A 25879-nucleotide genomic window follows, 5' to 3' on the forward strand; every position below is an offset into this window, starting at 1 on the left:
CAACAGTTCAAAACATCATCTGTACAAGTACTAACTGAAGTAAAGCTGGCTACAAACTTAGGAGGAATTCAGGGAATGAGTGGCAACAAAAAGGGCCAATGTAATCTTTGGCAGAATTCCTGAAAATATCTCTGAAATAAAAGAGGTATTTATTCCCAATAAAGTAATCACACAATGTAACATCAGGTCGTTGATCCAACTGCTTATTTTATAGACGAGAAAAGACAACTAACTCCCCAGGGTCTTAGGCAAGTTAAGCATAAGGATAAAATCAGGAACCAGGATAAAATCAGGTCTCCACTGTGGAGTTTATTTTCCACTAAATAACTATGCTTTCCTCAGACTATACCTGAAATACTTACTGTACTGTTTGACTGTAAGCACTACCTCTTCCTTGGGGGTCATGTGATAAATAGCAATGCAGATTCCACAAAGGGTCCAGAATAGGAGAGTGAGAGGTTTAGAGATGGTATTTACTACTGAGGAATGGCTAAAGTACAGAGAATAAGGAAATGAGACACTTCTCTAAGTTGGATCACTTTTGTGTAGTTTTACGTTACATATAGTTCCAGTTACCAGAAACCAACTTGGGCTACTTTAAGCAAAAAGAAGAATTTGTTGGAAAGGTACTGGTTAACCTCAAAGAACATGAGGGTGACGGAACAATTACGCTTCACTCATTTGACTAAAGCCCCAACCCTCTCACTCAGTCTGTTTCCTTTGGTTCAGATTTTTAGATTCTCTGGAGAAGATGATCCCATCTTTGGTCAAAAGCTTTCCAGGCCCCTATTAACTACAACTGGAAGGGCGGTCCCAAAGAAAGGAAAATCAACATAGAAGGTGGCTACTCCACCTCGTACAGATCTACAGAGCAGAATAAGAACCATGAATCAGTTTCTGGAAGACAAATTTTAGATGATCATTTCTACACAACAATTACAACCACTACCAAATAAAGTAAACTGTCTTTTAAATGGTCTAGTAATTGCTGGGCCACCTGTCAGGACTGTTAAAGGGGATTCCAAGATGACTTCTAAGGTCATCAGTGACTTTAAGATTTTGAACAATACAGGCAAAACTTCCCCATTAGATGTTAGAATAGTATTTATGGTACTTACGGGGAAGGGAAGGTTATGACCGAAAGGTGGTAAAAGGGAGACTTCTGTTCTATTTCTTTTATTTGTATGTGTGTGTGCATTCAGTGAGAGGCGGGAAGGCAGGGAGGCAGAGAAACAGACTCCCACATGTGCCCTGATCAGGATCCACCCAGCAAGCCCCCTACAGGGCAATGCTCTGCCCATCTGGAACTGCTGCTCTGTTGCTCGGCAACTGAGCTACTTCAGCATCTGAGGCAAGGCCATGGAGCCTCAGCACCTGGGGCCAACTTACTTGAACCATTCAACCCATGGCTGTGGGAGGGAAAGAGGAAAAGTGAGAAAGAGAAAGGGGAGGAGGAGGAGGAGTGGAAAACCAGATGGTTGCTTCTCCTGTGTGCCCTGACTGGTAATCAAACCCAGGAAATCCACATGCCGGGCTGACACTCCACTGCTGAGCCAACCAGCCAGGACCTGTTCTATTTCTTGATCTGAGTGCTGAGTTACCTGGGTCTGAGCAACTGGCAAAACTAAAACGTACACCTATGATCTTGCTGTGTGTGTTATAAGCCAATAAAACACTAAAAAAATTTATAATTTAATAACTTCAAACATCTTAAATAAATGGTAGCTAGGAACTAGATCAGAGGTTCTCAACCTGTGGGTCATGACCCCAGCGGGGGTTGAACGACCAAAACACAAGGGTCGCCTAAAGCCATCGGAAATACATATAAAATATATATAAAACATATAAAAAACATATATCTGGATCATCTTCTCCAGGGAATCTAAAAATCTGAACCAAAGGAAACAGACTGAGTGAGAGGCTTTGGTCAAATGAGGGAAGCGTAACTGTTCCGTCACCCTCATATTCTTTGAGGTTAACTAGTACCTTTCCAACAAATTCTTCTTTTTGCTTAAAGTAGCAACTAGTCTAAAATGCAAATACATATAAAAAATATATATAAAATATGTATTTCCAATGGCTTTAGGCGACCCCTGTGTTTTGGTCGTTCGACCCCCACCGGGGTCGCGACCCACAGGTTGGGAACCGCTGAACTAGATGAAGACAGCAAGACATTTAACACATTTATTTTTTAAGTATAAGAAAAAAAGGTCAAGCCAGCAAACAAAAGCATGTCGGAGTGGACATTTCAATCATTTTATAATGTGTACATTACAGAATAACTTATACCAGATAAAGAAGAAATCATTTCAGGAGAAAACAGAACCACAATTGTTATAAGCCCTATAGAGAAGAAAATGTGAGAGGCTCAAAATATCGTAAGGCAGCCAACTTAAAGCCCAGGTTTCCATGTATTATCCCATATTCTTTTTTCCTCCTACATTACAAAAGACATGGGGTGGGAGCACACTCAGCTATTTTTTGGTTGGTCCAATCCAATTCTAGTGCAGATACAGGCTTTGTTCTCACATCTGCATATGACTGGCAATGGTATAAAACACTTATCCAGTCATATTTTGAGTCTTATAACCAAAGAAATGCTTAGGCCTTACTTAAAAAAAAAAAAAAAAGCACTTAATAAACAATAATAACTTTTGATAGACTAATTTCCTGTTCTTTATACACTGAAACAAATAAAGAAGAGACTTAAGAGTAGAAAAGAAGAGAAAAACACAGAAAGAGGGCAAGCTCTGATGCTCAGCTTTTGATAGTTAATTTACTATTCTAAGAAAACAACATTAAAAATTAATCATTTTTGCTCTCATTTACAGAGCCTGAAGGTGACCTCTTAGATAACACTCCTACTTATTTTTCCTAATTTAGGATGAAATGAATCCTGTGACTTTAGGAAAATACTCATCTGCCTGCCTCACTTGCTTTTTGAGAATTAATGTTAGCAACTGGTTCTAAGAAGCAACTAGTCTAAAATGCAAAACCTTCCCACATCACTTCTTTTGCTGAGGGATGACCCAACATTAACACCTGGGACCACAGTATCAAAGACCAAAGACTATATAGTGCAACGAGGCAAGGGTCTGGTAATCACAAAAGCTTCAGAGAATATATTCTGACAGAACTGTTCCAACACAGTTCCATGACAGAAAAATCTGCACTACATGGATCCAATTTCCTAGGGCAATTACCAAGGAGGCTGGTAGAAGGAAAAAGGACCAAGAATCAAGAAAAATAAAGGCATGGGGGTCATGAATTAAAACAGCTGGAAAAATGTCTCTCACTGGCAAAGGACATCTTGTGAAACTGGACTGTCTAATAATTAACACCTGGAAATGACAACATTTAGGTCAGGAGTTCATCACAGCAATATGAAGCATCCATAAAAGACGCAGTCATTAGTTCAGAAAGCATGCTTTCCAGTCTATGACTAGAAGAAACACAGAAGTTAAGGAAACACATCAAAAATTAAAGTAAAAAATCAGGAAAAATCTTAACATGCAAGAAAACAAAAACGTGTGTGTGTGTGTGTGTGTGTATGAAGGAAAGCACATCACAACTAGAATTACTAAGTACAAAGGTCAAACAAAATGCACCCAAAGCAAGTCAGAGCAACCACAATCCCAAAGAGAACTCAAGGACCAAGTATGAGTTTTTTAAAAAGCTCTCAGGAAGCCCACAAGGTAGAATATTGTAAGAAAAAATAACAGGACAACTAAATCCAAACAAAACATCTATGCATGCAAATCAAATTAGAACAAAAAGATGTTGATCAAAACCTAAAACCTTTTTCCAAGCGATAACCCTGCCAGAAGCCCATCAATACTTCATAACTGCAACCCTAGACCTGTAAAAGAAATAAATTCCAGATGAGATACAGGCAACCAAAGGGGCAATTCTAAAGCAACCAAGAAAGCTTCTCCCCACCTGCTTCTCAGCTATTTAATCTCAATGCTTGAAAGCTTATCAGGCTTCTTCTAAAGAAACTGCTGAAAAAATGTTCAGAAGGGCAGAAGAGTCAGAGACTCTACTCAGTCTAGACACAAAGACCAACATAAAAGCCCCAAAATGATATAAGAGTCAGTTCAAAGTACTCCCAACAGGATCTGTCAACTCTACCTTCCATTGTATGGACAATATAACCACTAAGATTTCAGAATGGATTTGTCACCTGCAAGATACGATTACCCAGGATTCAAACCAAAGAGTCAGAACAAAACACATCTTTAATATTTCAGATCTGTAAGAAAATGTCCTTGAAAGCAATGTTATAGCACATCATTTAAAATGTTAGTCAAAGCACTTGACTTAGTACAAGTGTAGAACAAACATGTCTATAGAATAAATGACAACTTGGTTAAAAGACCTAACAAGTTCAGAGAAGGGTGTACTAAAGATGATTTGTGTGTATGTTGGAGCTGAAGAGGAACTTAGAATTTAAATTCCCAAGTTTTAATAGAAATATAATAATTTTAACTCCAGATACCAATAATATTGGTAGAAAAAGCAGCAAATTTCATAATGAAAGAAACTGGACAAAGAAGCTGAAAAGAAAGAAGACCTGGCAGGAGTTACTAGAGAAGAGAACCAAGTGATGTCTTAGCAGAGTAAGAGATTAGATAAACACAGATTATTACCTACTCTTTCCTACTTAAGTAGGAACACATGAGTAACAATGAATTAAAATTTGAAATGTAACTCAAGAGGAAGTTGGTGAACAGCTAACATGATCCTATCATAACTGAAGATAATTTACCTACATCAATCTATCAACAGGCAGGGAAGTTTTATAGTAGGGAGTCTGAAATAAAAAAAAATACTATAATACTCTATAAAGAGCCTGACATGAGGCTTAAAAGGAAAAGTCTTCTATATTATTAAAAATAATGGTGAAATGAATTAATGGCAGACATAAGCTAAAGTAAAGGAATAAGTCAGTTCTATTTCCTCATCTAATAGGTAAGTCAGCTTGAAGGAAATAGATACAAAAATGGAAGCTAATAAAAATTTTTTTGAATAGGCAGCAAAAGAGGAAAATATAAGATAAAGAAAAGATTAAAGGCCTGACCTGTGGTGGCGCAGTGGATAAAGCGTCGACCTGGTAATGCTGAGGTCGCCGGTTCGAAACCCTGGGCTTGCCAGGTCAAGGCACATATGGGAGTTGATGCTTCTAGCTCCTCCCCACCTTCTCTCTCTGTCTCTTTCTCCTCTCTCTCTCCCTTTCTCTCTCCTCTCTAAAATGAATTTTAAAAAAAATTAAAAAAAATGAAGAGATTAAAGAATGAAAATCCTTTCCCACCAGAATAGGAGAAATAACCATTAAAGAACGGAAAGGAAAAAGTAAGCAGCTCTGCAGGAATATTAATGACAAATTAGAATAGAGAAAGTGCTAGGATAACATTAGTTCTTTTTTTTTTAATACTAGTTCTGATAAAGAGAACTGGCCCCTTTTGAGGAGATGGCACATTAAACTATGACTTAACTCTATATCCTTAAAGTTCCATTTGTTTAACTGAAAAATGCTCTCCGAGTTTAATTAGTTTTCATTAGGAAAAAAGGCACCTTCAATTTATGTGCATGTGTATTTTGCCCCCACTTTCCACTCCTAAATTCACTTTTATAACGAGAAGAAATGCTGTTGAGTGTTTTATTGCTAACCAAAGTAAAATCAGATCTAAGGACTAGGTAAGTAGATAATGGGGAAATCAGGGAACCACAACTTAACTCTTGTGGCACAGGAGAAGAGCTGTTTGCTCTATAGAATACAGACTTTCCAAAGTCTACATTTTTGTCTTATATATACGTATGTGTGTTAAATGCTCCTCAAGAATACCTCTGAGAGGGGTGCAACCAATCTTTATTTTAAAGCAAGAGTCAGTAAATTTTTTCTGAAAGAGCTACAGAAGTAAGTATCTTAGGCTTTTGAGGGCTATAAGGTACCTGCTGAAACTTTTCAACATTGCCACTGGAGTGCAAAAACACCCACAGATGATATGTAAATGAACAAGCATGGCTATGTCCCAATAAAACTTAATTCATAAATACATTTTACTTAAATTTCATATAATTTTCACATGTCACAAAACATTTTTCTTTTGATTCCTCCCTTCCAACCATTTAAAAATATAAAAGCCGGTTCTTAGTTCGAGACCCATACAAAACCAGGCAGCAGACCAGATTTGGCCAGTGGGCGATAGTTTGCTGATCTCTACCTTAAAATGCCAAACTTCATAAGTTACTTTCATTAACATGACAAATTAATGGGATGTCTTGTAGGTTTTTTGTTTTTATTTTTAATCTTAAAGAAAAGGACTCCAGGTCACATAAACATCACTAGACATACTCTGTTACATACAAACCAAAGTCACTTGTAAGTTTTAATGAAAGACAAGAAGAGGTACTCTAAGAAAGCAGCAAAAGAGATATGACATCAATTGTTTGCTCCCAATATATTTCAAGATAAAGTGAAAGGCAAGAAAACATGAATAAGAGGGGAGACAGTTATAGTTCACATACACATATAGTCATGATGTTCTTGAGATGACACAATTATGTAACACATTCTGAAGCTCATATCATGTCTAATCAAAAAGTGTTTCTTAACAAGTTCAGAGGTAGCTCCCACCATTCATTCATACCAGCCATACCGTGATGCTACCATTTTCTCTTCATTGTTTTCTAGTTAAAATAAAATTCACAACTTAAAATATCAGAATACTCCAATGAATATCCTACCTTGCATGTTCCTGAACTCCCACAATCTCTACTTCACTATCTGAAGAGGCAATATTAATTTCTTCATTGAGTGGTGCATTGCCAGCAGATGTCTTGTCACTTGCTAGGAATCCTGGATCCAAATGACCTGAGAGAGAAGGGGGAGAAAGTAAGTACTACATTTTGACTTCTTACACCAACAGAAAAAATCATTGACAGACTTCTCATCCAGGTTCAATCACAGACACAGAATGGTCATATGAGATCTTGCCACAGCAAAAGTTGCCTATGTCAAATAAGCCAGGGCAGGTCTATTTAAATTAAAAATAAGTAAATAAATAAATAAATACCCCACATTCATGGCTAAAAGAATGTTCAAACAAGATGCAAATACATAAAAGAACTTGTATTCCTTAGAAGAAAAAATTTGGAGTACTTTGGTAAGTAAGTATGGATTATCTACATACAGGTAAATATAAACTGTAATAACCCTCCATGTATTATTCCTTAATGCTTTTTGCATTCAACTTCAGTCTGTCTTTAAATGACCCACATAACAATTTTGTCATGATGTAGGAGGCAATGGAGTGCTCTACTGCTTATCATTTTAACAGAAAATCATTCTACCAGAAAAGCTCAAAGGCATAAATGGAATACATAGAAGTGATAATTAATATCATGTTTATATTATAATGCTTTATGAAAGATTTAATAATTTTCTCTAAATTTTAAACAAATTTAACAATTTTCTCGGGGGAAAAAAAATCAGACTTCACAAAGTCTGAGCCAAAACCATATATAAAAGGGAAGATCACAATTTTTAATCTGAGCAACTAAAACATAACCTGTATGATGTTGTTGACAGTTCTTATTAAACAGACACAAACCACGTAACTCTGGAAAGCACAACAGTTTGTGGCATTGGGGCATGAAAGGACTTTGTCACAAGGGTCTTCTTAAAGCATCCACTACACAGTGCGATGAAGCACACTCTCCAACATCACAAGAAAGCAGGAGCTTCCACAGAAGTCTCTCTCAAGAAAGGCTAAGGACATACTATCAAAGTACATAAAACTTTATAAGCAATTCTAGCAAGAAGTTAACATTCAGCCTATGTTCCCAATTTTTTAATGTTCTGACTTAAAAGGATTAATTTTAGAATATCTAAGAACTAGCATGGAATAACAGTTACAAGAAGTACAAATTTGCATTTACTCTTTAAAGGGTATTTTTATTTAAATATATTGTCATCTGATACTAAATTATTTCTACATATTTTTTAAAAATCTTTTAACACCTTATATAAACTAAACCACCAGTAATATTTTCACACATACAACTTTCCCTTCCGGTCCTCTCACTCATTCCAATGCTTCAAAGGTCACTGAGAAACTCTACTTTTATACCCCTGCCAACTTTTAGTGTAATGTAACTCTTCTGAAAGTTGTAAGTAGTCCTAAGGCAAAAACTTTACAATTTTTATACCCTTTGACCCTGTAATCGCACCCATGACAATTCAGCCTAAGGGAAAAAAAAACTTTAAACACAATGTTATACTGTCCAAAGATAATCACTGCAGTGCCATGTAGAAACCTGGGAAATGTATAAACATATAAGTATCACACATAACACTATAAAAATATGCAGGTGCTGCGTAAAAGCTGTGAAAAGTAAACAAGTTTAAACATGATTGTGGGTCTTTTTTACAATTCTTTAATATTATTTTTATTTTTTTCAATTTGAATGATGTATATATGAGCAAACAATACAAAAAATGCTAGTGATTGAGACATATACATGGGCTTGTTAACCTTCTGTATTAAAATAATCTAGATAGAATTCTATGTGGTGTTGGCAATGTACAATGATCTTTGAACCCTACCAAACATACAAAAGGTGGCATTTAAAAAAAAGTGGCATTCACCAGACAAAACCCAGTTTTGTTAAAGCTAGGGTAGCTGCTTAAATGGCGTTTAGTTCAGTCTAGATTTGGTAAACCTAGATTCCTGCTCTGACTCCAAAACCTTGCTTGTGGCCAATCTTTTATCCATTTTCTACCTCAGTGTTATAGTTATCATTATTGTCATGTACATTATTCCCATTGCGACTCTAGGGTGGAATACAAATTGACAAGTCCCTCTTTTTCCAAACCTTCATTTTGTCCATATTCAATTCTTTTGAGCAACCTTGCTTTGTGCAGCTGTAACAGTTGACTTCATCTACTTGTTCTTACAATAAATACTTATTAATAACATGCTATGCATTGTGCTAAAATGCTAGGAATACTATGGGGAACAAGGCAACTCTCTACCCTCAACAAGCTTACAATATATTCAGGAATAATAAAAAGGAGTCGGCCCTGGCCGGTTGGCTCAGCGGTAGAGCGTCGACCTGGCGTGCGGGGGACCCGGGTTCGATTCCTGGCCAGGGCACATAGGAGAAGCGCCCATTTGCTTCTCCACCCCCCTCCCTCCTTCCTCTCTGTCTCTCTCTTCCCCTCCCACAGCCAAGGCTCCATTGGAGCAAAGATGGCTCGGGCGCTGGGGATGGCTCCTTGGCCTCTGCCCCAGGCGCTAAAGTGGCTCTGATCTCAGCAGAGCGATGCCCTGGAGGGGCAGAGCATCGCCCCCTGGTGGGCAGAGCATTGCCCCTGGTGGGCGTGCCAGGTGGATCCCGGTCGGGCGCATGCGGGAGTCTGTCTGACTGTCTCTCCCCGTTTCCAGCTTCAGAAAAAAAAAAAAGAAGAAAAAAAAAAGGAGTCCATTATACGATGGAGTCCTTGAAAACTGCTCTGACAGGGAGGTGGAGAGTGCCCTGGAAGCACACAGAAAAGAAACATTTCCCAGACTTGAGGACTATCAAGGAAGCTGAGCTCTTGGGGAAAACTAAGCACAGGTGAAGGGAAGTAGCTTAAGAAACACTGTACTGCCTTGGCCTGTAGCTCAGTTGGTTTGAGCACCATCCTGATACACCAGGGGTGTGGGTTTGATCCCTGGTCAAGCCACATACAAGAATCAACCAAGGAATGCATAAATAAGTGGAACAACAAATCAATGTTTCTCTCTCTCTCCTTTGAAGTAACAGTAGTAAAATGAGAAACGAGGCTGGCAAAGTCGGCAGAAGTCAGGTCATTTTAAGTAGATCAGATCATTAAAAAGTAGAAAGCCATGGAAGGATTTAAGAAGAGAAGTGGCATAGCCTGGTTTTCCACTTTAAAAAATTCCTTTTGGAGTGTAAAATGGAGGTGACAGGAGGGCAAGGAATACTACAGGCTAGGAACAGACTACTGTAGTTTTCTGGGTGAGAAATGATTATGGCTGAACTAGGGAAGAAACAAAATGGCGAATATTCTATGAGCACATATGTACAGGTGAGTAATGTTGGAAATCAGACAAAGGAAAGAACACAATAAAAATGATGTCTATGTTTCTAATGAAAGTAACTGGATAGTTACAATGCCATTCAGTGCACTAGTGAATAGCCTGGGACATGATGATGTTCCTCTAAGATGTTCAGCAGGTAACTGAAGGTACTGTTGTTCTAAGTCTCAGATCAGAGGTTTAGAGAGAAACTACAGGTTTGTTTAATCCTCAGCAATAGCTGGGAAGTTAAAGGTCATCTGGGGGGGGGGGGCTAGAGAAGATCAGTGACAAACGCCAATAATTAAGGGATGGAGAGAGGAAGGGGAGCTCACCAAGGGATGTGAAGTAACAAGAAATTCAAAAGATATAAAACCAGGACACCAGAGAAAGAACATTTCTAGGAAGAAGTGCTTACCAATGCCCAAAAGAACAGGCTGGTAAGAGGAGGAACTAAGTAGAGCCCACTAGAATCAGTGATAAAATGACCATGACCTTGTCAAGAGGAGCTTCCAAGGGACTAATGGAGCTGAAGCCAATGCAAATCCAGACCAAGAAAGGGCACAGCAGACACATTAAGAAGTCTGGCTATGGAGAAAAAGGTGCTAGGATGGGACTGAAAGGGGAAGATGGGTTTGAGAGAGGGAATGTGTGCATACATAGTTTTTAAAAATGGGAGAGATCTGGCCATATTTAGAAAAAAGGCAGAGAACAAACAGGTTTGTTGGCAGAAAGCTGAAGTAATTTTGACCTGTGAAGAATGTGGCAAGGCCATCTGCAAGCACAGGTGTGGGTAGGGTAGTCACAATGAAGAATGCTGCCTTCGGAAAAGCAGGAGCTGCTTTTCAGTGGACAGCACTGAGCCAGGATGAGGTTGCAGATTAGGAAGTTAATGCAACCTGAACTCTGCAACTATGTGATTTTCTCCAGCTGTGCTTGGCAGTATGGATACGGACTCCAAATGTTAAGTCCAGGGATCACGCTTTGCCAGCGGGGCACAATAAGCAAGCCACAAATATAAGGAACTGAGGGTACTGGCAAAGGAGAAATAGGCTTTCATATGACAACCAGTAAAAGAAGTGAGGCTAGGAAGGGACTGGGGAAGAACTGGCTGATGGGTTCAATAAGGAAAGAGAATAGTGTAGTAGTGACAACAGTAAGAACGGACAGAAAAGCCCCAGTGGGCACAGAGAAAGTATTAATACTAGGAAGGAGGAAAACCAATGTGTATGAGAAGTAAAACACTATGTACTACTCTCTTGGCCACTCATAAAATACAAGGCCTTGGAACTATCCGTTTTTATGCCACCTTATTATCCTCCACTCTAGCGTCATTCTCCTTTGCCCCTGCCACCCACTACTCATCTTCCTTCAACTTTTCCTCTGCCCTCTGGAATGCCAGCTCCATGGAAAACTGCACTGAACCTTTTCTTCACCTCCCCATGGAAACCTGACTCTCCTAAAAATGTCACCTCCCCTGCAGTCCTCTGAAGCTGCTTTTATACCTCAGGATCACTGACAAATTACTGTCCCCCATCCTCATGCAGCCCGTATCTTCCAGGATATTTCCCTTTCACAGTCATATATTGATTCCAGGACAGTTTCACTCATTCATTAAATAATATCGGCCCATCATTTCGTCTCTCTCTCTCTCTCCCTCTCTTTTCCCCTCCCCACACTTTAAGTCCTGCCATCATTATTACTCATTATTATATGGATACTCATTGTTTATGTGTACAAGCTCCCAAAAATTTTCCATGCCTCCTAAGAAGCAAGGAGCTGAGCCCCAAGAGACACTTAAAGCCCCCTGTGGTAGACTCACAGCAAAGGGCTCAACCCTTACCATATTAAAAATAAACAAGCTAACTAAATTAAACAAAACTACAAAGACAGACTGTAGGAGTCATGGTTGCTATAACCAAATTCTTCCTCCTTAACTACCGTATTTTATTAAATGTTTTAATACACCATTTGGTTCAGAATATATTTTTCTTATTTTTCTCCTTAAAACCCTAGGTGTGTCTTATGGTCAGGCATGTCTTATGGAGCAAAAAATATGGTATTCAATGTTTTTAAACAGTAATTAAGAAAACACAACAGAGTAAGTTAATTCTCAGTATCTCTGTGTCCAGTTCCATCTCCATAGTTCTAATTTATAATTCCGACTTGGGGGAACATTCTGTAAAATGTCTCAGTCATCAATATTTCTGAATAACCAGTCATCACTAACCAGGCCCCTCATCCTGACTCTACCACCTACACAGCCTCATTTCAGGTCTGAAAATACCATTACTTTGCCTTTTTTCTTTTTAAGAAGGGGCAGAAATGAAAAATTACTAGGCTACTTTCGCTCATAATTTAAAAATTCCTTAAGAAGAGCAAGGTAACCATCAGCAATATTTAAGATTCTTCTATCTTTATTCGTCCAATATGGATCCCAAAAACTAATAATTTACATATTGCTTTCGCATTATTAAGTCAATCCAAACCATTCTAGCAGTGCTATTTTGGTAAAAAAAAAAAAATCCTGGCCCTGGCCGCTTGGCTCAGTGGTAGAGCGTCGGCCTGGTGTGCGGGGGACCCGGGTTCGATTCCTGGCCAGGGCACACAGGAGAAGCACCCATCTGCTTCTCCACCCCTCCCCCTCTCCTTCCTCTCTGTCTCTCTCTTCCCCTCCCGCAGCCGAGGCTCCATTGGAGCAAAGATGGCTCGGGCGCTGGGGATGGCTCCTTGGCCTCTGCCCCAGGTGCTAGAGTGGCTCTGGTCGCGGCAGAGCGTTGCCCCTGGTGGGCGTGCCGGGTGGATCCCGGTCGGTCATGCGGGAGTCTGTCTGACTGTCTCTCCCCGTTTCCAGCTTCAGAAAAATACAGAAAAAAAAAAAAAAATCCTAATCCAGCCCTGCTGCCATTTAGTATTTTTACAGAGCTTGTATAACTCTGTAAAATTGCTCTGTAGCCAATATTCTTCATTAGTTTATGTAAAAATCAGTACAAGATAAAATAAGGCACATGAGGTTAAGTGGTAAGGACTAAATACCAATTTCCTGGTAAATGTTAACTCTAGACTAATAGTGTGAGAGTTTTGCCACAATTCCTGACAGAGCCATTAGATGAAACATGCCACTCAGAAAACAAGTAAACTGAGACCCCCATCAAGACTGTGAGATGCCATGTCCTTAAGAGATACCAATAAACAGGAATGTATCCCCGCTTCAGACTATTTCATGGTCAGTCCTTTTCTCTTAATGTAACCCTCCTTAGCATATCACACATTCCTTTGGGAGCTCCTGTGTAGAGTGGACATTCTCTGGCCTTTCGGCCTTTCCCCACTGCCACCCCACCCCGTGACCTCACAGGAATCCAGTGGCAGAACCCTGACTAAAAAGTGAGACAAAAATGCTGAGATTCTTCAAATACTGTCAGTGGTTGTAATCTATTCCCGTTCTAGGTCAAGAATGAGCCCTGTAAAAAAGGAGTAAATACCACAATTACCATATATTAAACTGAAAATAAATTGGAGGACTTATATTTAGCTATGTGGTAGCTGGCTATCTCTGCATCGGTCTTTGCCTGTATAGCTCTTGGGGAAGATAAGTTCTTTCACTCTATGAAAAAATTCTAAATTTTGTCCTCCCACTATAGACTTTTCAACACATAAACCAGAAAGAAGCTCAGAAAACGTAGTAACCAAATTATCATGGCAAAAAAAATCTTTTTGTCTTCAAAAGAAATAATGTAGCTACTTTTTAAATCATAAATCTACTGGGTAAGAAGAATGAACCCTGGGCCTCTTTGCAGCCCATTAAAGGAAATTATTACATACTGGAAGGCAGCAGCATGTTAGCTATAAAACAGGTTAATATCTTAAGTCACTACTTATTTAACTTTAAAACAAACAAATTATTACCTTGTGTTTAGTTTGTTTAACAAGAATGTTAAAAACAACTTTGAGAAGTAGAAGAGGTCAGAAATCCAAAATCTTATGGTCCATATTAAGCCAGTAAACAAGAGGAACCTGACCAAATCTGATCTCCTTCACAAGACTAATATATTGACGTTAAAGTGCTAATAATAGAAACATGGCCATTTTGGTCTGATTATAAAAAGCCTAACACTAAGAACAAGAAACCCAAGATTTGTTTCTTTGCACTATAATCTTGTGTAATGAACAAATCAAGCTTACCATCCCTATTTTAAGAATGGGAAAATGCTCATAGCCTACCTACCTTCTTGACAAGAAGGCTGATGGAAAAAAATGAGATCACTTGTTTAAAAATTTTAATTTTCCGGGGGGAAAAAACACTAAATAAATTGAGTTTGCCACAATTATAAGGATTTCACACCAAGAAAACTTCAGGCTTCTTCTCTTAGCCTCATCTACATTTGTTTACAGTGAGCTATTACTAGCAATAAAAATTAAGCCATTTTCAGATATACTGGTAGTTTCCTAAACATGTCCAATGAAAGAGTTATCTGGGGATGTTTACTAAAAACAGATTCCCAGACTCCATTTCGTATCTACTTACAACACCTTCAGGAAGAAACCTAGGAGTCTGAACTTTTATAAGCACCCAGATAATCTCTATGATCAAAGTTTAGGAAATACTGCAGCAAGAACAACTCATTCCAGGGCAGGGCAAGGCAATAAATTAGAAATCTGGCCATGGCCAGTGGCTCAGTGGATAGAGAGTTGGCTGAGCATATGGACATCCCGGGTTCGATTCCCAGTCAGGGCAAACAGCAGAAGCGACCATCTGCTTCCCGCCTCCCACCTTCTCCCTTCCTTCTTCCCCTCTTCCCTTCCTGTAGCCAGTGGCCCAATTGGTTCGAGCATGGCCCCAGACACTGAGGATAGCTCAGTTTGTTTAAGCATCAGCTTCAGGCACTAAAAAGAGCTCAGTACTTGAGCATCGGCCCCAGACGGGGTTGCTGGGTGGATCTCAGTCAGGGCGCATGTGGGGGGAGTCTGCTTCACTATCTCCCTTCCTCTCGCCTAAAAAATAAATAAATACATAAATAAAATAAATAAATTAGAAATCCATTGATTGACTCCATTAATTATTTCCTTATTAGGTCTTTTCAGCATAAATATATTAACATAATGCTAGTTAGCATTCCTTAGGGCCTACTGGGTGCTATATCCTAAACTAAGCACATTATACATATTACTTCACTTAATGGTAACTAACCTTTTAGGGTGGATACTAGTTTCAGAAATAGGGAAAACTCAGGCTTCACATAAGTTACCTGAGGTCACACAGTTTCTAAGTGGCTGCTGGTTCAAAATCAGGCTGTTTATTGCCACCTACTATATTGTTCAATTCTAGCATCAAGCAAGAAAAAAGTAAACACATGCCAACAGTTGAAATGGAAAGTGTGAGTCTTTTACTGAACAAAGACTTTCCTAATTTCAACTCTTTTGGCTTGGTTAAAGTTAAAACTAAACAGTAAAAACTATTTTGCATACAAGAATATGATCTAACTGCTTGGGGAGAGAGGCAAACTACACTTCACTGATTACCTTATGTAATCCTAAACAGAGTAGGTAGGGCTGCAGCAGACCTTGGTCTGAGATGCTGCTATTAATTCCTGAACAGTCTGTTCAATGATTGGATTTTTACTTTGTTGGAAGGGAGAGATTAAACTTCAGAACATTTATCTTAAACTCAAACCACAAGAATGATCACCCAATTGATACTAATAGTTAAAGTCTCAAAACTATAAACTGGCCACTGAGGATAAATTTTTTTAACATTTTGTTTTAAGTACATTTAAAGTCACAAAATGAGTCTCTATAATGACAATTACATTAAAACCCTAGTGTGTTAAATTTTATTACTCACATACCTGCATTGCCATATTTAGGAGGAAAAAAGACTGAGCCAATAAATGGCTTCACAGAAAATGTCATAGGGATCTGCTTATGACTATGTCCTATGATATACAAAAGTCTACATAAAATTTATGGAATGACACAAACATACGTTCTCCCTATATATTACAGCCCAGAAGAATGATCACACACATGTACCAAGGGACACATACAAGAAATGTTAATGGCAGTATCATTTGGAATAGCACCTTAAATGTCCAACAAGTGAGTAAGTCAACTGTGATATATTCATACAGTGGAATACTAAATAGCAGTAAAAAATAAATAAACTAAGCCACATTTATTAACAAGAATACTCACAAAATGTTGAACTAAAAAAAGCAAGTTGCAAGTGATTACTTTTAATGTAATACCAATTAGTATTAAAACATGATTGTTTAGAGATATGAAACAAATGCAACAAAAATATAAAGAAATACAGAGTAATACCAAACATCAAAAACCAAATTCAGGATAACTTTAGAGCGGAAAGGGGAAACAGAGGCGAATCAAGTTGAAGCCATGATCTTTCCCTCCTCGCATTTTTTGCATTGTTTTATTTCTTAAGAATGGTGGTAGATACCTGAGTGACATTGTCTTTATAACTTTGTGTGACTGCCAGTCATAAGAACAATCAAATATAGAATTAAGTACACAAAGGCTAGTGACGTTTTGAATAATCATGCTAACAATTACTTGAATTTGAAAACGGGATGAAGGCCCTGGCCAGTGGCTCAGAGGTAGAGCATCGACCTTGCGTATGGATGTCCTGGGTTTAATTCCTGGTCAGGGCACACAGGAGAAGTACCTACCTGTTTCTCCATCCCTACTCCTCCCACTTCTCTCTCTCTCTCTCTCTCTCTCTCTCTCTCTCTCTCTCTTCTCTCCCCTTCTCTCTCTCTCTTTTCCCCTCCTGAAGCCATGGCTCAACTGGAGCAAGTTGGCCCCAGGCGCTGAGGATGGCTCCACAGCCTCTGCCTCAGGCACTAAAAAAAGCTCTGTTGCTGAGCAATGGAGCAATGCCCCAGATGGACAGAGTATCACCCCCTAGTGGGCTTGCTGGGTGGATCCCAGTCAGGGAACATGCAGGAGTCTATTTCTCTGCCTCCCCTCCTCTCACTGAATAAAAAAGTAAAAAAAAGTAAAAAAGAAAAACAAATGCAATGCTATCCCCAATGCTGGTACCTTTAATGATACAAGATCCCACGCCTTGTATATTAGGCTCAATCATATGAAATTGCTGTGTTTGTTGGTCAAAAGTTAAACATTAACAATTCCATATGGCTCATACTAACATTAAAATTCTCCATATGAAAAGCAAAAACAGAAAAATTGTTCACATTTTTCTCAAGAATTTACAACAAAATGGTAAGACTAAAAAAAAGGGAAATAAAACTAAAGGAGAATGGACTACTGAATTCTCAATGGATTAAAAATGAATATAAACTACCCAATATACAAAACAAATTATAAATCTTAGAAACATATTGCACAAAATATGGTTAAACTATTCTCCTTTGGCATAAAATATTATTAATTATTTTAAAAGGACTTATACATATTAATAAACCCATAAAAGTCCCTTTTTGGGCAAAGCAAGTATTTACAAATATAAAAAAATTAAAGCCCAGAGGAGAAACAGCTTATCCAAGGTCAAATGGGCAGTTAGCAGTTAAAATGAAATCTAGGTCCTGCTCCAAAATTAGTCAAAATAAAATTAATTAGAAACTCAACAGTAAGAGATTTTTATTTGCTTCCATCATAAAGTATGAAAGGAAGAATTAAGGACAAAGATCTGTGGAATTGTCTTTTTTATTTCCTAACAATTTCAACATGAACTGTTCTACACTAAAACCATTGTTATTTGTGTAATACAAAACTCATTTCCAGTGAACATATTAGGTAGTGATTAAGTTACTAGATTTGCTCATAAAAGCCAATGCAATTTATAAGTTAACTAGAAAACTATAATCTTCCATAACACAAAAGAAAATATGTACTACAAAAACATAAATGATCTGTTAAAAGCTTCCCCCTCCTTTCTGAAATTTAAGTACTAGTACTTTTAGAAAATGTTTAAATTAGAATGTTGATTGAGTTTTAAGAAACACGTTGAAAGAAAGTTGGAGACACCTGTGCGATGCTTCAAAGGTAACAGCAATATCACTCTTAAGAATAATCACAGAACCAAGATGGGTAATGAAAGACAGGGAGAGAGATTTTCTTGAGATATCAGGCAGAACTGAAAGGGTTGGAAAAGAAAATATGAGAACTACAGCAGAGATTAACAGGGACACACCGAGAGGTGGAAGAAACAGTACAGCACTGTATAGGAACAGCCCTTCCCCAAGCTGCAAGGCTGCTCTGCAGCTAAGTGAGGGAAACCATTGAGAAGTATGGATGGAATGAGGGAAGAGGGTTGGAGGAGAGTATTAGGGCATCTAGGTAGTTTTTACAAGTCAGGCGTTTTTAACCCAAGAAATACGTATACTAAAATCTACCTATTAATGTCTTATGTATTGGTGTTTTTGCTTCTTCCTCATTAGGAAAGAAAAGTGACATGTTACCCAAATCTCCTTTTCAGTTAGTTACAAATGGCACCCTGGATGATCACAATCACCTGTCAGATGCCTCTGGTTCGCCTGCTCACCTCAGCAGGGCCCACGATAAGGAACACAGCTACGAGGACACATGCACATTACATTATCAGAGAAGGGGAAGGGGAGGGAGACCAACCTGCCTCCGCATTCAGCTCCTCTAGAAGCCCGCTGGTCCTCCAGGTAGCTCCTGTATCCTGGCCTCCTACAGAATTACTGTGCTCTTGAACTACTGCAGCCGCCAATAAAGTGTCCACATTTACCACTTCTGAGTCAGAGCTGGTGTCAGACATATCATAATGAGCTACAACTGGAGGTCCATCTAGGGAGGAAAGAAAATGTATACTTGTATCTAACTTGTGGGGTGAAAAATACTGAAATTAAGAGCCCTCTAAATGCCAATTGCCTTTATCTTACTACTCTAGTCTAGCTGACCAGAAAAGCTGTACTTTATACACCTAGTATTTTGTACATGACGTGAAATTGGAAAAGATAACCCAAGCTTACGATGATGAGGGACACATTTGGGAAGGAGAAAAAGGAGTGTTATGAAGAACAGAAGACAAGACTATACTGAACAATGTTACAATGAATTGGCATCATACTCTTAAAGAGCAAAAGATTAAGGGAAGACTCCACAGAGAAAGTAAAATTAAAGGAAAAAACAGATGCAAACTATTAAAACTCAATTTATATTTTTTAAGAGAATGAATCTAGTTCTTTCTCTTAGTAGTTAATACTAAAACTCCCCAGTAAATTCAGAGAAGAAAATCAAATACACATTTTTCTACTTTCTAAAGAAATAAGGTTAACCAACACTAAGAGCTCTTCCCGACTGACTTATCTATTTCCAGGGAAGCCCTTTTATAACATCAGGAATGTTACGCATTTTACAACATTCTAAAAGACAATGCAAAATCAATCTTCGTGATTTTGCTTTGGCTGTCTTGTGAGGGATATTTATATTTTCTTTTCCATGAAAAAGACAACCAGCTCACACCCCAAGGAATTGATATGCAATCTTATGGGTTATCTTAGAGGAAGATATTAAAGTTACTGGAAAAATTAAGAGATCCCTTCTACCTCCAAATCATCTTAAGTAGCTAAAAATTAAGGCAGCTGGGTTCCAAATTACACTTCAACAATTCATGCTAAAATAACTCAATATTCATGCTTGTAGAATAGATACATGCTTTAAAATGGAAATGTTACCCTTTTTCTAATATAACAGCAAAAAGCAAAAGTTTTCATTCAAATATGAAACATATCCCTTACTACTACCTCCAATTTAGAAGCAGAAATAACAGAATGCTGTTTCTTCCAACAACTATTTATGAAGTGTAGGCAAATCATTTATTTCCATAAAGATGTTTTAATATCATCCAACAAATTAACATTAAACACGCCTATTTATGAGACTCTTGACTGTAAAGGAATACATATGCCAGTGAGTCATTAAACTAAAACACAATGAAAGATTACTGTTCTAATGCAAACATCCATTGTGCAAATTGTCACTGAACAAAACATGGAACACACTTGGGGTATTTATCCCTTAAAACTAAGTTCCCAAACAATAGGTTATATATAGCAACATTAAAAAAAATGACCAAACATAAAGGCAAATGAGTTGTTAAGTGCCACTGTATAAATAACAGACATGTCACAATATGAAATTCTGACGATTGTAACAACTTGTTGACTACTTAAAAATAATTTCTAATTCCCCCAAAAGGGTGATTCAAGGTCATAAAAATCAAGTGTGGCCTCAGTATCAGTTGGCATTGGATTTTAGTTCAAATAGCAAAAATATTGACTCATGTTTGAGGTTTTTCTTTTCTAAAAAAGAAAGCTGTATTAAATAATGGAGTTCTCGTCAGAGTTCAAAATGATTATTATGGAATAAAGATACTACGTGATGTCCAAATACTTATTAAGTGCAGAAGATATGAAGGTCAAGTACAATATTGACTATTTGACCAAACATCTATTTTTAATGAGAATTTTATTTTTTAAGTTTACAAAAAATTAATGATTTAATTTAAAATTTATATCACTAATATCATACACAGTCACTTGCCCAACATTCCCTGCCACAATCACCAAATTGAAGAAACAGGTCAACAGTCAAGTCAAAATTGTACCACTCCTACAGGTATAATCATGCATAAAGTATTAAGTGTGTATGTACATGCAGAGTGATATCACCTACCCATGGAAATAACTGGTCTGAAAGTCTTCTTCAGTAGGAAATACAAGCATAAACTTGTTATCTGGCTCCATTCTTGCATCTTCCATATTTCCAAACAGCACACCTTATAGCTTAGCTTAAATTTAGTATTCATCATAAACAAAGACAGTAATATTTTATATTTTAATTACACTTAACAGTCAAAACAAATGATTATCACTGTCATTTTTTCATTTCCAGGATATTCAAATGATGGCAAGTCAGCACTACACAAACTTTAATAAAGTAAAGAAGTAGTTGCCTTTCCAACTTTGTCCTTCAACAAAAAAACACAATTAAGGATTTTGTATTCGAAGGTCATCTTACACTTATCATTAGCAAACGAAGATTAACTAAGGTATGTTTGATGCACTTAGCATCAGGGCTTGGACTTTGAACCACTAAATCAGGGGTCGGGAACCTATGGCTCCTGAGCCAGATGTGGCTCTTTTGATGGCTGCATCTGGCTCCCAGACAAATCTTTAGTTAAAAAAATAATGTTAAAAATATAAAACATTCTCATGTATTACAATCCATTCATTTCCTACCGCTCATGTTCATAGTGCGGGTGGCTGGAGCCAATCACAGCTGTCCTCCGGGACAACACCAAATTTTTATTGGATAATGCATAACGTACACGGATCGTTATATGGCTCTCACAAAATTACATTTTAAAATATGTGGCTTTTATGGCTCTCTTAGCCAAAAAGGTTCCCGACCCCTGCACTAAATGAATATTAGCTAACTGATGGTGACACTTTGTAATACTTTTTTAAAATGTGACTCTTGGCCTGACCCATGGTGGCGCAGTGGATAAAGCTCCGACCTAGAATGATGAGGTCACCAGTTCAAATCCCTGGGCTTGCCTGGTCAAGGCACACATGGAAGTTGATGCTTCCTGCTCCTCTCCCCTTCTCTTTCTCTCTCTCTCTTCTCTAAAATGAATACAGTCTTTTTATTATTATTACTTTTTTACAGAGACAGAGAGTCAGAGTGAGGAATAGACAGGGACAGACAGACAGGAACGGAGAGGTGAGAAGCATCAATCATTAGTTTTTCGTTGTGCGCTGTGACACCTTAGTTGTTCATTGATTGCTTTCTCATATGTGCCTTGACCGTGGGCCTTCAGCAGACCGAGTAACCCCTTGCTTGAGCCCGCGACCTTGGCTCCAAGCTGGTGAGCTTTTTGCTCAAACCAGATGAGCCCACGCTCAAGCTGGCGACCTCAGGGTCCCGAACCTGGGTCCTCAGCATCCCAGTCTGACGCTCTATCCACTGTGCCACCATCTGGTCAGGCTGAATACAGTCTTTTTAAAAAAAATAAGAAAAAATATAAATGTGACTCTTGCTGCATAGTAGAATTAAGAAACGTGTAAGATCCTATAGTGGTATTACCTGCCTTTTAAAAGTATCTTTTTTTTTTTTTTTAATTTTTAAAATCCATTTTGGAGAGGCAGAGGGGAAGGAGGAAGGTGGGGACAGGAAGCATCAACTTCCATATGTGCCTGGATCAGGCAAGCCCAGAGTTTTGAACCAGCAACCTCAGCCTTCCAGGTTGATGACATTTTATCCACTGCACCACCACAGGTCAAGCTAAAAGTATCTCTTGAAAAAAAAAAAATCAAACCACCAAGGAGGAACTAGGATAACTCGGCCATTAATACAGAAGCAGTGATCTATGCTTCCAATATGACTCTCATCAATTCATCAGGATGGAATAAACATGGAGATACTGTCCTTCCCCTCACTTGATTATTCCTCTATGCTGTTAAAACAATAGCACTGCTACTAAGATTCTGACTTTCAGAGACATCCAAATAGTCACTTCAAATAAAGTTACACATGGAAACATTTCCAATTTAAAACTGTCATTAATGTAAGTACATTCCATGTTATTCAAACTCCACATTCTTCTAACTCTGCCACAATCTTAAAACAAAAGTTTGTAATAATGAACTCAGTAGTTTTCCTATAATCATTAAAAGCACCTCTCTATAAAGGTAAATTTAACACAATTAGTTAAGAACTATTTGGTCTGCGGTTAATCCAAGTCCTATTTTTCCTTCTGAATGGGATATTTTGAAATTTTGATGCTCATTACAATTATAAGGCCAGAAAAATAACAGGTTGAGCAATCCACCAACTACTTTTTTATTTAAGAACATCAACTCGTCCATTTTATGCTAGAAATAGGTTTGTACCCTCGCTGACCTCCTAGCCTATAAATAGGTCCTAACTTCTCAAATACCAAAATGGAGATGTATCTGTGTCATCACACATTCCTGACACAGTGAGGTTTACCCTTTTATGACTTTAAACCTTCTCTATTATTGTCATCAAATGTTTAATTTTATGAATTAGTTTTCTTTCAAATGTTCTCTTCTTAATCTCATGGGAACAATCTGAATCACAAAAACCTAAAACAGCAAAATAAAACCTAACATACTTTATTACATTTATCCTCGACAAATCCCTCTTTTCAAATTTGACAGTCAAAAGGCACAGAATTTTGAAACTGTACAAGGTAATTCCATAATTTACCACTATCACTTTACAGATGAGAACTCTGAATCCTAGTTAGGTGGAACCAGAATAGATTAGTTGTTTTTCTTGTTAAGGGAATAAGAAATATACAGGATGAGTCTGAGAGTAAGTAGCATAGGAAGTACACAAATTTTCGGCAGCAAAGACTTAGGATGAAGTCCTGCCCACTACTTCCTTGCTGTATGACTAAGTTTCTTCACAGGGTTATGGTGATGGTTAAAGAAGATTTAACCTAGAATAGTGAGTGGTTCTCAAACTTTTTGAAGTCGGGCGCATTTAAAATCCTACAAATAACTGTAGGCGCACTATATACAAATTTCTGAGAAATATGTTATAATAATTAAGTCAAATATTAAAGAAAAATATATAAAGTCCAAGCGTGCTTTTATGTAATTAAATGAAATAAATACGATAAAATTAAATCTACTGACATTAAAAAACATTTTTATGTTACATTTTTTGAGTTATGCTTTGTAGAATTTGTAAAAAAAAGAGGGGTTAAAAAATTAAAAAATGACAAAAATGCTATTTTATATATATATAGATACATTCTTAGTAAAATTTAGTAAATTCGGCAGGTCCCAGCATGAACATGTTTTTTCATTCTTGTGTTTATGAGACACATGAGCCTGATGTGTCCTAATGATTTTTTCAATGTTTGGGCATATATTTGAAAGGCAAACTCTCATTTTCTCATCAATACATTGAAGAATTCCTCTCTTTTTACTCTTAATTGTGTTGAATACAGAAAACCCCCACCATACACATCATCTTAACTTTACACCAAACAAAGGATAGAAGAAACTTGCCTCCAGTCTTTCCAGAGAACATGGGGGGTAGTGTAAACAATCCAGCACCACAGCTTAACAGCCTTTTGCAACCTAATCAGGCAAGTGAGGTGGGATATTGGACAGAATGTCAGCGACTGCCAATTCCCCACACTTCTGTCCCCCAAATATCTAAACTCCAAAAACCCTGTTGGTTTTTTGGTCCCCAACAGGCACATATTTCTCTGGAATATCATAGGGGGCACCTGGAAATCTTTTAGGGTGCACCAGTGCGCCCTGGCATACACTTTGAGAACCACTGACCTAGAACATGATAGGGGCCCACCTTTCCATTACAACTTCATTATTTGTTTGCTTATCTGTGTATGTAAACCTGCTCTGGAAAACATCACTGCCTGGGCTGTTGCCTTATATTGGTCATAGATTAACCCAACTTGTTAAGCAAATTCTTTGCTAGAATTAATGAGGCCATCACAAATGTGGCTTTCCTATTTTTATTAAGTGAAATGTCAGCTTGAATGTTTAGTGTTTCAAAACCAAATGGAGATTATTTTGGATTAGTTCATATTTGGTATCATCCTTGCCTACAGAGCCTTTTCACTAACACAAGTGTTATCAGTCTCCCAGTATGAAGTCTAATTAGATCTAGGAAATAGAAATTCCTCTAGTGTCTCCAAGGTACCTGGAAACATCACCCTTCTCCTCTCTCTATTGCTAAATCTTAGTACCAAGGAAGGGTGGGGTAATGAACCAATATATGATTTTCCCCTTTGACTCCCACTTCTATGGCTATAGTAACATACAATAAAGCCCAGAGAAAACTCCTTGTCTCCTCTCTACTACAGCCAACCTCCCAAACCCCTCACTAGGAGAGGAAAAAAAATCTATCTTGTTGCTGCCAAAGGACCCCATTCAGGCTCAGTCAACACAATCACTAAAGGGCCTAGATCCACTGCCATTATCTAAAACATCAAGAGAAGGGTGGGGTGCCTGACCAGGCGGTGGCGCAGTGGATAGAGAGTCGGACTGGGATGTGGAGGACCCATCCAAGAAAAAACAGCTTTTTCATGCCACACCAAATATTCACCACAATGAAAACTTACATTTACAAATGAGAATACTTACAAGAATACTTATGCTGTATTTTTACTACTATCAAAAAATAAAAAATATATACATAGAACAATTTGAAAAAATTAAAAGCTGTCATTTTCAAAGTATCTTCTAGAAAAGGTGATTCAACCAGAAAAGACAAAAATCTATATAGAAATGTGCCATCTCTATAAAAACAGCTTTAAATACAAAACCAAACTGCACTGCATATATTTTCTTTAGAATAATATCATAAAGCTATTTTAGTAAAAGAAAAATGTCAAGACAGGGCTAAATAAAAAAGAAATGTAGCAATGGGCACTGAAACTTTGGGAGTTAAGTCATTTTTAAAATAAAACGATGTAGACTTTGTACTTTTTTCTCTATACTCAACTACTAAAAATTTAGATGTTACAAAGTTTCCAAGTCAGAAAATAAAATGTTAAGGATTATATCTGTCCTTACAACATCCTGGTAAATAACAGTTTACTTTGTCCACTCAAAAAAGTTACATATGATAATGATAAAGAGTTAATTTTGAAAGAATCAAAGAAAAAGTAAAAGCAAATATTTAAGATTACCATGGTAATCAAAAAGTTGATCACAAGAAAGAAAAGCAATTTAAATTTAACCCTTTACCACTAACTATGTACTGTACTTGCAAACACTGAA

General features: G+C 37.7%; 1 protein-coding gene across 4 annotated transcripts in view; it reads right to left on the reverse strand.

The window, feature by feature from the left end:
* The window catches only part of ARK2N (arkadia (RNF111) N-terminal like PKA signaling regulator 2N), a 273891-nt gene that overhangs the window by 197441 nt on the left and 50571 nt on the right, over nt 1-25879 (reverse strand). For 3 of the 4 annotated variants that reach the window (XR_010727536.1, XM_066247393.1, XM_066247392.1), the window contains exons 3-4: nt 18693-18875; nt 6748-6874 (exon numbers count right to left, since the gene is read on the reverse strand). Coding sequence is in view for 3 of the 4 variants with exons in the window: in XM_066247393.1 (XP_066103490.1) it covers nt 6748-6874; nt 18693-18875 (310 nt within the window). In the remaining variant the exon portion in view is untranslated. The remainder of the gene's footprint in view (nt 1-6747; nt 6875-18692; nt 18876-25879) is intronic. The other variant, XM_066247394.1, reaches the window with a different exon arrangement.

Source organism: Saccopteryx bilineata, chromosome 11 (genome assembly GCF_036850765.1).
Source record: "Saccopteryx bilineata isolate mSacBil1 chromosome 11, mSacBil1_pri_phased_curated, whole genome shotgun sequence".
Lineage (NCBI taxonomy): Eukaryota > Metazoa > Chordata > Mammalia > Chiroptera > Emballonuridae > Saccopteryx > Saccopteryx bilineata.